Source organism: Callorhinchus milii, unplaced genomic scaffold (genome assembly GCF_018977255.1).
Source record: "Callorhinchus milii isolate IMCB2004 unplaced genomic scaffold, IMCB_Cmil_1.0 Scaffold25, whole genome shotgun sequence".
In the NCBI taxonomy this organism is placed as follows: Eukaryota; Metazoa; Chordata; class Chondrichthyes; order Chimaeriformes; family Callorhinchidae; genus Callorhinchus; species Callorhinchus milii.
The window spans coordinates 2,481,789-2,494,042 of NW_024704766.1; the positions used below are offsets into that span (position 1 = coordinate 2,481,789).

The window sequence follows — 12,254 nt, forward strand, 5'->3', positions numbered from 1 at the left end:
AAGGGTAAATTACCTTTTATTGGAAAAGAAACAAAAATGTACGAAAAACAAATGCATCCAATACTAATTAAAATATGATATCGCATTTGCTGCATCACGTTTAACCAAACATTTATGCAAACATTTTTCATATGCAGTAAAATATGTAAAGCTGCATGCAGAACCGTGTTCATTTTGAAATATGAACCATCAAGCTGAAATATAAAGCTTACATTTTTTCATACATCTATTAGGGACGTTAGCACACTTTGCATTTCATGTATTTTGAAGATTTGTTTCAGGTAGACAAGTGTCTGAAACATGCATCATGCTTAAGAGTATTCAAAGCAAACAGAGTTCACATACAAAAGTCTATAAATGAAGTTTTTCCTGTGCCCGGAAAGTTTTTCTCTCTTCCTAGGGGACATACCCCGATTATCTAATTCCAGAGAGTATTAAGACAGGTTGGCAAGAGCCGATGTTTAGGAAACCCTAAAAATGTTAGGGTACTGGTGAAGCATAACCGAGTGTAGTCCAGGTTATGCTAATATATAGCTATAAGAACATACACGGTTTGAATCGGAGCAATCTAAAAAAACAATGCTTAGTTGAATTAATGGCAGTGGACATTAAGCAGTTATTTAATCCATTATTAGAATAGCTGAGCCACCATCAATTCTGTTTGTGTTTGTTCCTCTTTGGCCACATTTTTCAAAGCAGGTTGTTATTTGATTATCTGAAGAGTCATTTTATTTCGATTATTGATGAATAGTTTTTGAATGGTATCATTGGTGCTTTAGTGACGCTGCACACTTCCAACGGGTGAAACCATCACTTAATGGGGTAAGGATGAGTCGGATTGATGAGGAGAACAGTGCATTGTTCTCGCGCATTTCAAGCTGAGTTGTGCTATTTACCAAGAAGCCTGAAGGGAATTCCTGGCATATGCCAACCACCTAGTGAGGGTTCAATCCTACACTTGGCAATGGAATCACCTTCTGTGGTAATCTTGATAGTCTGGATCCTGAGCCAGGCAGGCCTGCAGTACAAACCAGATGGATTAGCCAGCCTGACTCGTCAGCAGGTTTTGGAAGAACATAAGATGAACAAATTCATCGCCCGTCTCCTGTTTAATCCTGAGAGTTAAAACCCTATTTTTTTTTGGAGTCGAAGTATAGTTCGGATACTCTTAAACATGGTAATGGGTTTCCGCGTGTACAGACATCAGGCTGACCAAACAATGCTGCTAACATGTATTCGGTGCTAACTGGGAAAGTATCCCAGACATAAAAAGTTGTAACCAGATCTCAGTGCCGAACTGCACTAACTGTAATCCGACATGAATATTTCATTGCAGGTCAGGACTGGTGGCAGTGGAACATTTTCAAACAGCATTCAATTTTTAAAAAAAAAAATATTGCTTTTAAGTGAAGCTTAATCCTCAATCTATTCCAAAATTTTAATCTGGCACAATACGAGTCATTCAAATTACTTCCCAACCCAATCTTAGTAGTGTTTTCGTGCACTATATTTTGTGGGTGATTTGCCCACAAAGTATACCGTATATTTACAGTATATTCTGTGAAGAGCTTTGAGACCTCTTGAAGACATGATAAGGCGCTATACCAAATGCAAGGATTATTATTACTAAATCGTTTCAGTAGCTAGAACTTGCAATTTAAAAAATACTCACTTTGAAATTCAAATGATTTTAACCCCAAATTGAAAATGATGGGAGACAGCACTGCCACCTAACAGTCATTTCAGAGCTGTACAATCCCAAATTCTGCCTATGCAACAATATCTACCATCGAACACCGACCAATTTTGTCAGTTCAAACACAAGCAATACTATTTAATGTGACAGTTTTCTAATTAATGGGAGTAAAGCTATGATTGACAACATAGATTTCCACCCAGTGGCAAAGATTAAGATGTACTCCTTCCAGGTTTCCATTCTTCCTTTCAACTCAATGCTGGGGGTATTTCTGACGAAACGGCCTTTGTTTGTCCAATGCTGCAATTGTTCCAATTTAGAGCACGATCTTCACTAGAAAAAGATTTCAGCAATTCTTAGTACACTGCCTTTCTCCTTTTTTTAAAAAAAATACCCCTTTCGTATTGTGTATAAACACACCTGATAAAGATTTCAGGTTTTTACACCCTAAGAAGTGTGTTTCAGTGACGGTTCCCCTTGAGATAATTTGTAATCTATTTTAACCAACACAGTATTGTTAAAGTGCAAAAGCAAATCTTTTCATAGAAAGAACCAAATACCAATTACACAGGTTAATCTTTTGTAGGAATTGTGCAGTTCTGCTCCAAGGAGATCCCACTTACACACCCCCACCTCCCCCCCACTCCCCTAAATAAAATCATTTGAGTGTTGTGTCCATAGCAACCTTAAAAACACAAAGGCAGCTGAAGCACAATTTGCAGTGGGTCTTTAACACTTCAGTCTTGAAACGGTGACAAATTATTTATATTAGACTACAAATAACGAGTACAGATACCGAACGATGTGCCGTACAGTTTCCTCGCAGAAAACTCCCTCTTTCCCCAGAGAGAAACTCCTCTTAATACTTCACCTCCCCCCCCCCCACCACCATTTCTATCCCACCGCGGCCTCCCTGGGAGCTTCGATCCCCGAGTTCCTCCGACTCGCTCCCTGCATCTCCTCTTTCAAGTCACGTCAAGACCCTCATCAAGATCTTTGAGCGCACTTTCAGTCATATTTTCACCTGCCCATCCCTCGGCTCCCACCCCAGCTCACGTGCCCAGCAGACAATGTCGAGCATTTGAGACTTCCTTCCGACGTGAAAAAGGCGTGCAGTGAACGTTGTTATGTTTCCGGAAAGGAAACGCAAAAATATTGCTCGTGTGCCCTGTGTATGTTTCTCAGATAGGGCTTGGACTATTTCATGCCAAGTTCCAACGTGAGGCTTAAACCCACACACAACGACAGAGGCGACAGTCCTACCGCTGATTCAGGCCGACTCATTAACAGGAAACAGAAAATAAACAAGAACAAATTAGCATAACATTTGCATAGGTATATAATGCACACTGAATACTTGCAGTTCATCCAAATTAACATAGAAAATACTGGCAGAGAAAACACTGCCACTGAATTTGGAGAGTGTAGGAATTCAGTGCAGAGTGGGAAGGAGGTGCTAAGTCAATTAACCGTAAATTAAATTGTTGCTGTTTGTATAATGTGCTGTTTCCTGCGCTCGCTTTAGGCTCTCTCACTCCCCTGCGCTGCTCTCCTCGGCCTGCCCATGCTAGTAGGTTGATCGTGACCCTGCTGGCTCTGATCGCCCGCTCCTCGTCTCGGATGCGTGTTTGGCTTACTGCCCCTGACCTAAGCTGCCATTTCCCCAAATGCCCCTCTCCTGTCCCTTATCCTCCATTACTCTTGCTTGCTTCTTCTCTCTCATCACCCTCCCCCCGCCTCCACTCTTGGATAGCCCCACAGCTTCCTTCTGTTCCAGCCTAGGAATCCTCCAACTGCTGTTGGCAGTCCAACAGCAGCCACCCTAATTGCCCCATTCCACCACAAAGCTCACCGGTTGGGATCCCTGGGAGCGAACCTCCTCTCTTATCCACATTCCCACCCTTCCTGTCAATCCCAGAGTCCCTCCGCCTCGCCCCCTCCCTTGCCTCCTCCAAGGCCCATCTCAAGACCTTCCTCTTAGACCGTGCCTCAGTCATCTTCCCACCACTGTCCCCTTACCCTCCACCCCCATCCCCTTGCCCTCCATCCCTCTCGACTTCAGCCCGCAGCTTGGGTGTAAACCCTTCACTGTTCAGCACCTTGGGACGTCCTCCCGATGTGAAAAGTGCTATATACATATGCATGTTGTTGTTGGCACGACTCAAAGAGTTTTTCCCAGTGTCCTGACCAACAATGACCTCATTACTGTGTAGGTCAATGCTGCAGGCAAGTTAGCTGTTGTGTTCATCTATAAAGTACAGTCACTCCACTTTACAGTATTTCTTCTGAAGCATTTCAAGACATCCTCCAAACATGAAAGGTGCAACTATCAAATCCAACTATCCTTATTATTACTACATGCAGGAGGAATTGTTCCAATCTTCCTGCAGATGCTTAGGATTACACTCCAGGCTAAATGATGCACCAAGAATTTCAAACGACTCCAGAACAGCTCTATTTGAACGAGTTCTGAAGGACCCTGTAAAATACGCCATTGAGTGTTTTTGTGCTGCTTTTATCAGAAGCTTGATTCATAGCGAAACAAAGCAAGATTTGTTACCGTCTGAAATGTGCTACCTGAAAAGGTGGTGGATAACAGCTTTCAGAAGGGAATTGGATAGAGGCTTAAAGAGGAAAATATTGCAGGGCTATGGGGTAACAGCGAGAGAGTGGGACTAGTTGGTAACTCTTTCAAAGAGCCCACACGCACATGACAGGCCAAATGGCCTCCTTCTGTGCTGTACAATTCTGTGAAGCAAGCATGCAGAAATTTGCCTACGGTGGTTACTGGAAGCCTGAAAACAAAACATTGCATCAACAGATAATGTAAATCACGAATTACAGGAACATTAATTGCAAATATATAACAGCAGCTGCTGACTTGAAGACCGTCAACATCATACCACAGGTATGTAATAATAATTGCATGCAATAGAAGACTTTATCTATTATAATATTACAATAGCCTCAAAACCCTCCTCTTCGACCATGCCATCGGTCACCCCCCTTTCCCCTCCCCTCCCTTCTCCCTCCCTGATCCCAGCTCGGGTCTAAAATGCTGTACGCTGTCCAGCGCCTTGGGACGTCCTCCCGACGTGAAAGGCGCTATACACATGTAATCTGGTTGTTGTTGTTATTGTTGTTATCATGTACGGCCGCAAAACATACCGGCAATTCACTTTACAGTATAGCCTGTGAAGCGCTTTGAGACGTCTCGAAGACGTGATAAGGCGCTATATCAAATGCAAGGATTATTATTATTATTATTATTATAAGCCCCACCGCTGATGGGTGAGCTGTCAGCCATCCCCTTGCCCCGCTATCTGCATCCCATCCCAGAAATACTTCCAACTCGCCCCTCCTTTCCCCCTCTTAGATCACTTCGAGGCTCGTCGCTTGGACAGCGCTCTCGGTCACCTTTCTTCCTCGCCCTCTTCAGTTCGCCCCCACCCACGCGTGAAGAGTTACGAGACGCCCCCCCAGACGCGAAAGATGCCAAAATAAACGCGAACGGCACCGTCATCGTTTCGTATCGGTCCGAAGCGAATCGTCACGAGTACGAAAGCCACCGACGAGGACAAGCCGACCAAACTAACACACAACACCCCCCCCCCAAACCCCACGCGCCCCCCCCACCCCTCTCGTCACCGACCAATTCACCAACCAATTCAACCTGAACTTACTTGACACATCAAAACCGTTTCTAAAATGAAAAACCTGAGCAGACGAGACGGTTTTAGCGCCTTCTTCTTCGTGTGTCCCCCCCACACACAACCACACCCCCCCCCCAAAAAAAAAACACACACACTAAACAAACCCAAACGCATCGAAAAACCTGGCGAACCAAATACCGTCAGGAACGGGGTAAACCGGGGGGGGGGGGGGTTCCTGCACCAATACTTGTTTTTAAAAATATATATATAATACACACACACACGTGCACATATATATGTACATATAAATAAATATACAGATGAATAAATAAAACAGTCGTCTCTTTTTTGTTGTTGTTGTCGTTATTGGGGGGGGGAGTGAGGGGGGGGAGTGTGTGTGGGGAGGGGGGAGTGTGTGTGTGGGAGTGTGTGTGGGGGGGGGGAGTGTGTGTTTGTGGGGGAGGGGGGGGATTGTGTGTGTGTGGGGAGGGCGGGGGGGGGGGGGGGGGGTGTGTGTGTGTGTGTGGGAGTGTGTGTGTGTGGGAGGGGAGTGTGTGTGTGGGGGGGAGTGTGTGTGTGTGTGTGGGAGTGTGTTGGGGAGAGAGGGAGTGTGTGTGTGTGTGGGAGTGTGTGTGGGGGGGGGGAGTGTGTGTGGGGGGGGGGTGTGTGGTGTGTGGGGGGGGAGTGTGTGTGGGGGGGGGGGGGAGTGTGTGTGGGGGGGGGGTGTGTGTGGGAGTGTGTGTGTGTGGGGGGGGGAGTGTGTGTGGGGGAGTGTGTGTGTGTGTGGGGAGGGGGGAGTGTGTGTGTGGGAGTGTGTGTGTGTGTGGGGGGGGAGTGTGTGTGTGGGGTGTGGGAGTGTGTGTGGGAGTGTGTGTGTGTGTGGGGGGGGGAGTGTGTGTGTGGGAGTGTGTGTGGGGGGGGGGGGGGGGGGGGGGGGGGGGGAGTGTGTGTGTGGGGTGTGGGAGTGTGTGGGTGTGTGGAGGGAGAGAGACAGAGAGACAGACATTGAAACCGGTCGTCATCGGTTGCCGTTATATCTATATCATATATATATATATATACACATATATCATTTTTTTTGCTTTTTGTGTTTGACGCCAAAAACCCCGGGGACACGATGGCAAACACCGAACAACAACAACAACAACATCACTCCCGGTAACCCCCCCAGACACAGACACAGACCCACACACTACACACTCGGTGTGTGGGCCCCCCCCCCACCTTACCCGGGGTGTCGGGGTCCGGCCGGGGACGGGGCTTTGCTCCTCGGGTGCTGGACCTGCTGCAGGGAGCGGAGCGACATGTTCTTGAACAAGTTGTCCTCGGCCGCGTCCTCCAGCTTCAGCTGCGGGATGAGGTGCCCGGGGTTGGCGAACGCCATGGCCTCTCCCTCCCTCCCTCTCCCTCTCTCTCTCTCTATATAATAATAATATATATATATAGAGAGAGAGAGAGACAACAACAACAACACACAACAACAACAACAACAACACACTCAGAGAGAGAGAAATTAAAATGATGATAATGTCGGTTTTTTTTTAAAAGAAACGCACCACACACCGCGCGAGCGCTCGTGACCGATGTCCCACCATCTCTCTCTCTCTCCCCCCACCCGCCCGCCCCCGCGGGGAAGGGGGGGAAACCCGGAGAGACAGAGAGAGAGAGAGAGAGAGAGCGCGACACACACAGAGAGAGAGAGAGAGAGAGAGGCCAACGTTCAGGAGGCGGTGATGGCGGCGGCGGTGGTGGTGGTGATGCCGCGCGCGTCAGGGGCTGCGGGAACGTTACGCGCGCCCCTCCCCCACTCCCCCCCCATTTCCTCTCTCCCCCACTCCCCACACCCCCTCCCTTCTCCCCCCACACCCACTCCCCCCATTTCCTCTCTCCCCCCCCACACCCACTCCCCCCATTTCCTCTCCCCCCCACACCCACTCCCCCCATTTCCTCTCTCCCCCCCACACCCACTCCCCCCATTTCCTCTCCCCCCCACACCCACTCCCCCATTTCCTCTCTCCCCCACACCCACTCCCCCATTTCCTCTCTCCCCCCACACCCACTCCCCCCATTTCCTCTCTCCCCCCACACCCACTCCCCCATTTCCTCTCCCCCCCCACCCACTCCCCCTTCCCCCCATTTCCTCTCCCCCACCCCCACTCCCCCCCCATTTCCTCTCCCCCACTCCCACACCCCCTCCCTTCTCCCCCACACCCACTCCCCCCATTTCCTCTCCCCCCCACACCCACTCCCCCATTTCCTCTCCCCCCACACCCACTCCCCCCATTTCCTCTCTCCCCCCCACACCCACTCCCCCATTCCTCTCCCCCCACACCCACTCCCCCATTTCCTCTCTCCCCCCACACCCACTCCCCCCATTTCCTCTCCCCCCCACACCCACTCCCCCCATTTCCTCTCTCCCCCCCACACCCACTCCCCCCATTTCCTCTCCCCCCCACACCCACTCCCCCTTCCCCCCATTTCCTCTCCCCCCACCCCCACTTTCCCCCCATTTCCTCTCCCCCCCCACACCCACTCCCCCCCCATTTCCTCTCCCCCCCCACACCCACTCCCCCCTCCCCAATTTCCTCTCTCTCTCCCCCCCTTTTCCTCTCTTCCCCCCCCCCCACATCCACATCCACTCGTCCCCCCACATTTCCTCTCCTCCTCCTCATCCACTCTCCCTCCCCATCTCCTCTCCCCCCCCCATCCCCTCTCTCTCCCCCCCTCCCCCCCATCTCCGGTGGGGTGGTGGGGGGGGGCACGAAAGATTCAAAGACTGTACGTTTATAGCCCAAAGCCGCCTAAATACGAGCCTCCAAAGTAGCCCAATACGGGGAGGTGGGGGGGGGGGGGGGGGGTTACATTTATTTTCAGCCCAACACTACGCTTTTTATTTTATAGATATTTTTAGCCCGAGGCTGTGTGTTTTTTTTTATTTCACGTATACTTTTAGCCCGAGAGAGTACGGGCGGCGAGCGGCGCGGAGCGGCCGATTGAAACCGGTGCTTTTCGAAACCGGGGGCAGAAAAAAAGTGTGATGTGTTGGTTTTTTTTTCTTTCGCGGGTTTCAAGTTTCGAGAAGAAACAACGATAATAATAATAATAATATTTGATATAGCGCTCTTCACGTCGGGAGGACGTCCCAAAGCGCTTCACAGAACACACTGCAAAGTGAATTGACTGTATATTTGTGGGCGAACGCGGCAGCCAATTGGCGCACAGCAATGTCCCACAAACAGTCGTAGATTGAAAATGACCAATTTATTATTGTTTTGGGTTTTGGAGGGAATATTATTAGGCTCTGTGTGGAGTAAGGAAACTTGCCCGAGGTTTCGCCCTCTGCCTGGAATTGAACTCAGGTCTCTCGCTTGCAAAGCGAGTGCTCTAACCACTGAGCTACAGGACTCCACGATGGCGGACCGATTGCCGCGCGAACGGCACGACGCGGGACGAACCCGTCCGAACGGGCTGGAAAACGCCCGATCCGGCAACGTCGCCCACACCCCCCACCCCCTCTCTCTCTCTCCCTCCCTCTCTCTCCACGGTGCGCGCTCGCCAGTGCTCGGACCCACCTCGGACAGGTTGAACATCCCAAACCGTTTAAACTTTTAACACGCTTCGGGGCTTTGAAGACGACGATTCCTGGGGGGGGGGGGGGTTGAAACGTGAACTGCACCCAAACCACTTTCCCAAACCAATTTAGTCCTTCCCTTGGATCCTCCCCCACCCCACCCCCCCGTTTCGCCCACAAATTGTACGGTCAATTCACTTTACGGTCTATTCTGTGAAGCGCTTTGAGATGTCGAGAAGACGTGAAAAGCGCTTTATCGAGTGCAAGTATTATTATTATTAATATTATATCCCCATCCCTCCCCTCCAGAGGATAGGATTCAAAATCCTCAGCCTCGCATTCAAAGCTCTCCGTGGCTTCGCTCCTTCCTACCTCTGTGACCTGCTAACTCCGACTGACCTGTCCTCTCAGTGAGCCCAGATTTCGTAGATTGAAAAATGAGCAATTTATTATCGTTTTTTTTTTGTTTTGGAGGGATTATTATCCAGAGGAAACTGGGTAGATACTTGGTCCCGATGCCCAGACCCTGCAACGGTACTTCCTGCAATGCACAGGTCCCCGGAAAAGAAAGATGGTTACAAACTGAACCAAATTTTGACCAACTGTTGATTCAGATCTTGCTTCTCGCAGCAGAGCAATCTGGAGTGGAGACGCTGATTTATAGGGAACAAATTCGGGAGCCGAACTGTAAAAGTAAAATGCATTTTTTAAGCTGTTTAAATAACATAAAATACTCTGTGGGCTAATACTCACCAGCAAGTGGGAAGATTCGCAATCGATCGCAGCTCTGGGATACGATAGATACAGGCAGCTTTCCTTGTTCCACACTTTAGGAAAGTTTCCGTACTCCACAGGTCTGTTTACCCAGTTGGTGAATCTATTTTCTGGGGTAAAAATCCCATCAAAAACATCATAATTTGGTCACTCAACCCACGACTGTTTGTGGCACTCTGCTGTGCGCAATCGGCCGCTACGTTTTGCCCACAAAATATACAGCCAATCGACTCTACAGTGCATTCTGTGAAGCGCTTTGAGACGTCTCAACGACGCGATAAGGGGCTTTATCAAATGCCAGGATTATTATTACTGTTGGTGTTTATCAGGATGGGGCTGGAACATAAAAATCAAGAAGTAGCATTTCTCACGGTGGTGGTAAGTGCGGTATTCACTCCACCAGAGGGCAGTGGAAGACGAACTAACTGAAAATTTCAAAAGGCAAATAGATATTTGATAGGCAGCGGTATCGGGGGATGTGGAGAGGGCAGAGATATCTACAGTCCAGTATGGAGTTACCTTCCACACGCATGCGGATGACACCCAACTCCATCTCCTTAACTCCAGGACCACTGGTGTCCTGATGAATTGTCTTGTCAGGCGCTGAGAGCATCACCATTCGTGGATGCTGTTCACGGTTCTCCAGCTCACCGAGCCAATCCTTGTGTTCTTTTGTACCCTCGACTGTCCTGTACACCGCACTTCCGTGCCATGATCCATTCTGCTTGGCCTCACCTCCGCAACATTGCCCACTTCTGCCACTATCCCTCCCCTCACTCAGAACTCTGCAGCTCATGTCCTCTCCCGCATCAGGGTCCATGGCCCTATCACCCCCGTCCTCGCCCAGCTCCACTGGCTCCGCATCCCCCAAAGGATAGAGTTCAAAATCCTCGTCCTCACCTCCAAAGCCTTGCTCCTTCCTTTCTGTGAACTGAATTAGATTGGAATTGTGATGTCTTTTTAAGAAGGATCTCAATCCTGTAGTGTTAATATCTTCCGTACAAGTGTCCGAGTTCAGCAAGACAGTAGGGTGGAACTCGTCTACACTTGACAGTTTGTGACACAAGCGGTACTGATGCTCTGGAGCCATCCCTGAAGAAAACTGCACACTTGATAATTGTCAATAAATGCGAAAAAATAGCCTTCTGTAATAATGAACACTTTACAGTCGACAATGACATGGATTTGCAGCAAAGTTTTATTTGGATTGGCTTAAAGCGAAAAGAAAAGATGAGCAGATTTGTCCCTTTGGCCAATTTTTCGTGGCAGTCATCTCATTAAATCCTAAAAATGTCCGAACAAAGTGAAATTCTCATGTCGCCTTTCGAAGTGAGGATTGAGCAAGCAGAAATTATCCACGTCTCTCCAAGTCAGCAAACTTTATCCTGATGTCGGTTTGAAAGAGAAGGACACTCTATACTTAAAACAGACTTGTGGCGAAGACTTGCGTTCAACAATTTCCAGACAGGAAAATGTGTGTAATGTCACCCCCCCCAACCCTCACTCCCCCACCCTCCTGACACACACACACACACACACAAACCATCATCATCGCTTCCCTTGGAGAGAAAAAAAAAGAGAGAAGCACTGCAATCAGTCACACAGACCTGTCACTCAACTCAACCAAAACTCGAGCGAAAGCAATCCCGAGACTGGTTTGCTTTGGGTCTGGCCATGTCGACTGCACGACTGGACCGTCGGTGGAATAGAGGGCATGTTCCAATGTTGGCGTTGGGATGATGTAAATATTTCACAATGGCATTCCTCTTCTGCTAACGTTTTTTGATGTGTTCAGGTCTGTCCCGGCATTCCAGTCCCACCAACCCAGGAGGCGGGGGGTGTGTGTGTGGTGGGGAGGGGGGGGGGGGGGGAGAGCAGCAGCTTCCAAGAAAAAGTGCCTCACGGAAAAAAAAAGAAGAAAAGAGAAGTCGGTGGTGGATTAGTGTCGAATTTTAAGTCACCATGAACTGGTCGTCGTTTGTCGTTACTTTTGTGCTGGTGTTGGGTGAGTGGATTTGGAAATCACTTGAGTTTTAATGCCAATTCACTCCTTTTTTTTTGGGTGGTGGTGGTGGTGGGGGGTTGTTTTATATATATATATGTATATATATAGGTATATATATCATGTTTTTGTGTGTTTTGTGTGTGTTTTTTTTAAAAAAAATCCCGAAACGAATAAGGTCTGGAGTTTTAATGAATGTGTGTGAGTGAGATGAATTAAACGGACTTTAAATCAAATTACATTTTTTTTAAAAGAAAAACCTTCGTGGAAATAAATGAATAAATACATAAATAAGTACCTGGGATCCAGTGGGTGGGTGGGTGTGTGTGTGTGTGTGGGGGGGGGGGGGGGTGGATATGCAATGTGCGAGTTTAAGAGGATTAGGAATTTGGGGTTCATTTCCTGAAATATATTTCTTGGGACGATTCTGGCTTTTCGACCTGTACCGTTTTTCTGCAATTTATTAATTTATTGTCGGGGTTTTCGTTTTTTTTTGCTGCTGCTTTTTTTTTAACAAAAATCGTTTTCGTTTCGTAAAACCCCCCAACAACCGTTCCT

The 12,254-nt window shown here is 48.4% G+C and overlaps 2 protein-coding genes across 3 annotated transcripts in view; one reads left to right on the forward strand and one right to left on the reverse strand.

Moving 5' to 3' along the window:
* Nucleotides 1–12,254, reverse strand: part of LOC103180297 — a 13,794-nt gene continuing 1,540 nt past the window's right edge. Inside the window, exons 1-4 of one of the 2 annotated variants that reach the window (XM_042343950.1) lie at nucleotides 10,214–10,467; nucleotides 9,674–9,804; nucleotides 6,579–6,766; nucleotides 1–2,029 (exon numbers count right to left, since the gene is read on the reverse strand). In XM_042343950.1, the coding sequence (XP_042199884.1) occupies nucleotides 1,945–2,029; nucleotides 6,579–6,766; nucleotides 9,674–9,804; nucleotides 10,214–10,313 (504 nt within the window). In that variant the 5' untranslated portion in view covers nucleotides 10,314–10,467 and the 3' untranslated portion in view covers nucleotides 1–1,944. Of the gene's footprint in view, nucleotides 2,030–6,578; nucleotides 6,769–9,673; nucleotides 9,805–10,213; nucleotides 10,468–12,254 lie in introns of those variants that run through there. The other variant, XR_006085767.1, reaches the window with a different exon arrangement.
* Nucleotides 11,337–12,254, forward strand: part of LOC103180299 (CXADR-like membrane protein) — a 23,834-nt gene continuing 22,916 nt past the window's right edge. The window contains exon 1 of the mRNA XM_007896072.2: nucleotides 11,337–11,699. Within this exon, the coding sequence (XP_007894263.1) occupies nucleotides 11,657–11,699 (43 nt within the window). The 5' untranslated portion in view covers nucleotides 11,337–11,656. The remainder of the gene's footprint in view (nucleotides 11,700–12,254) is intronic.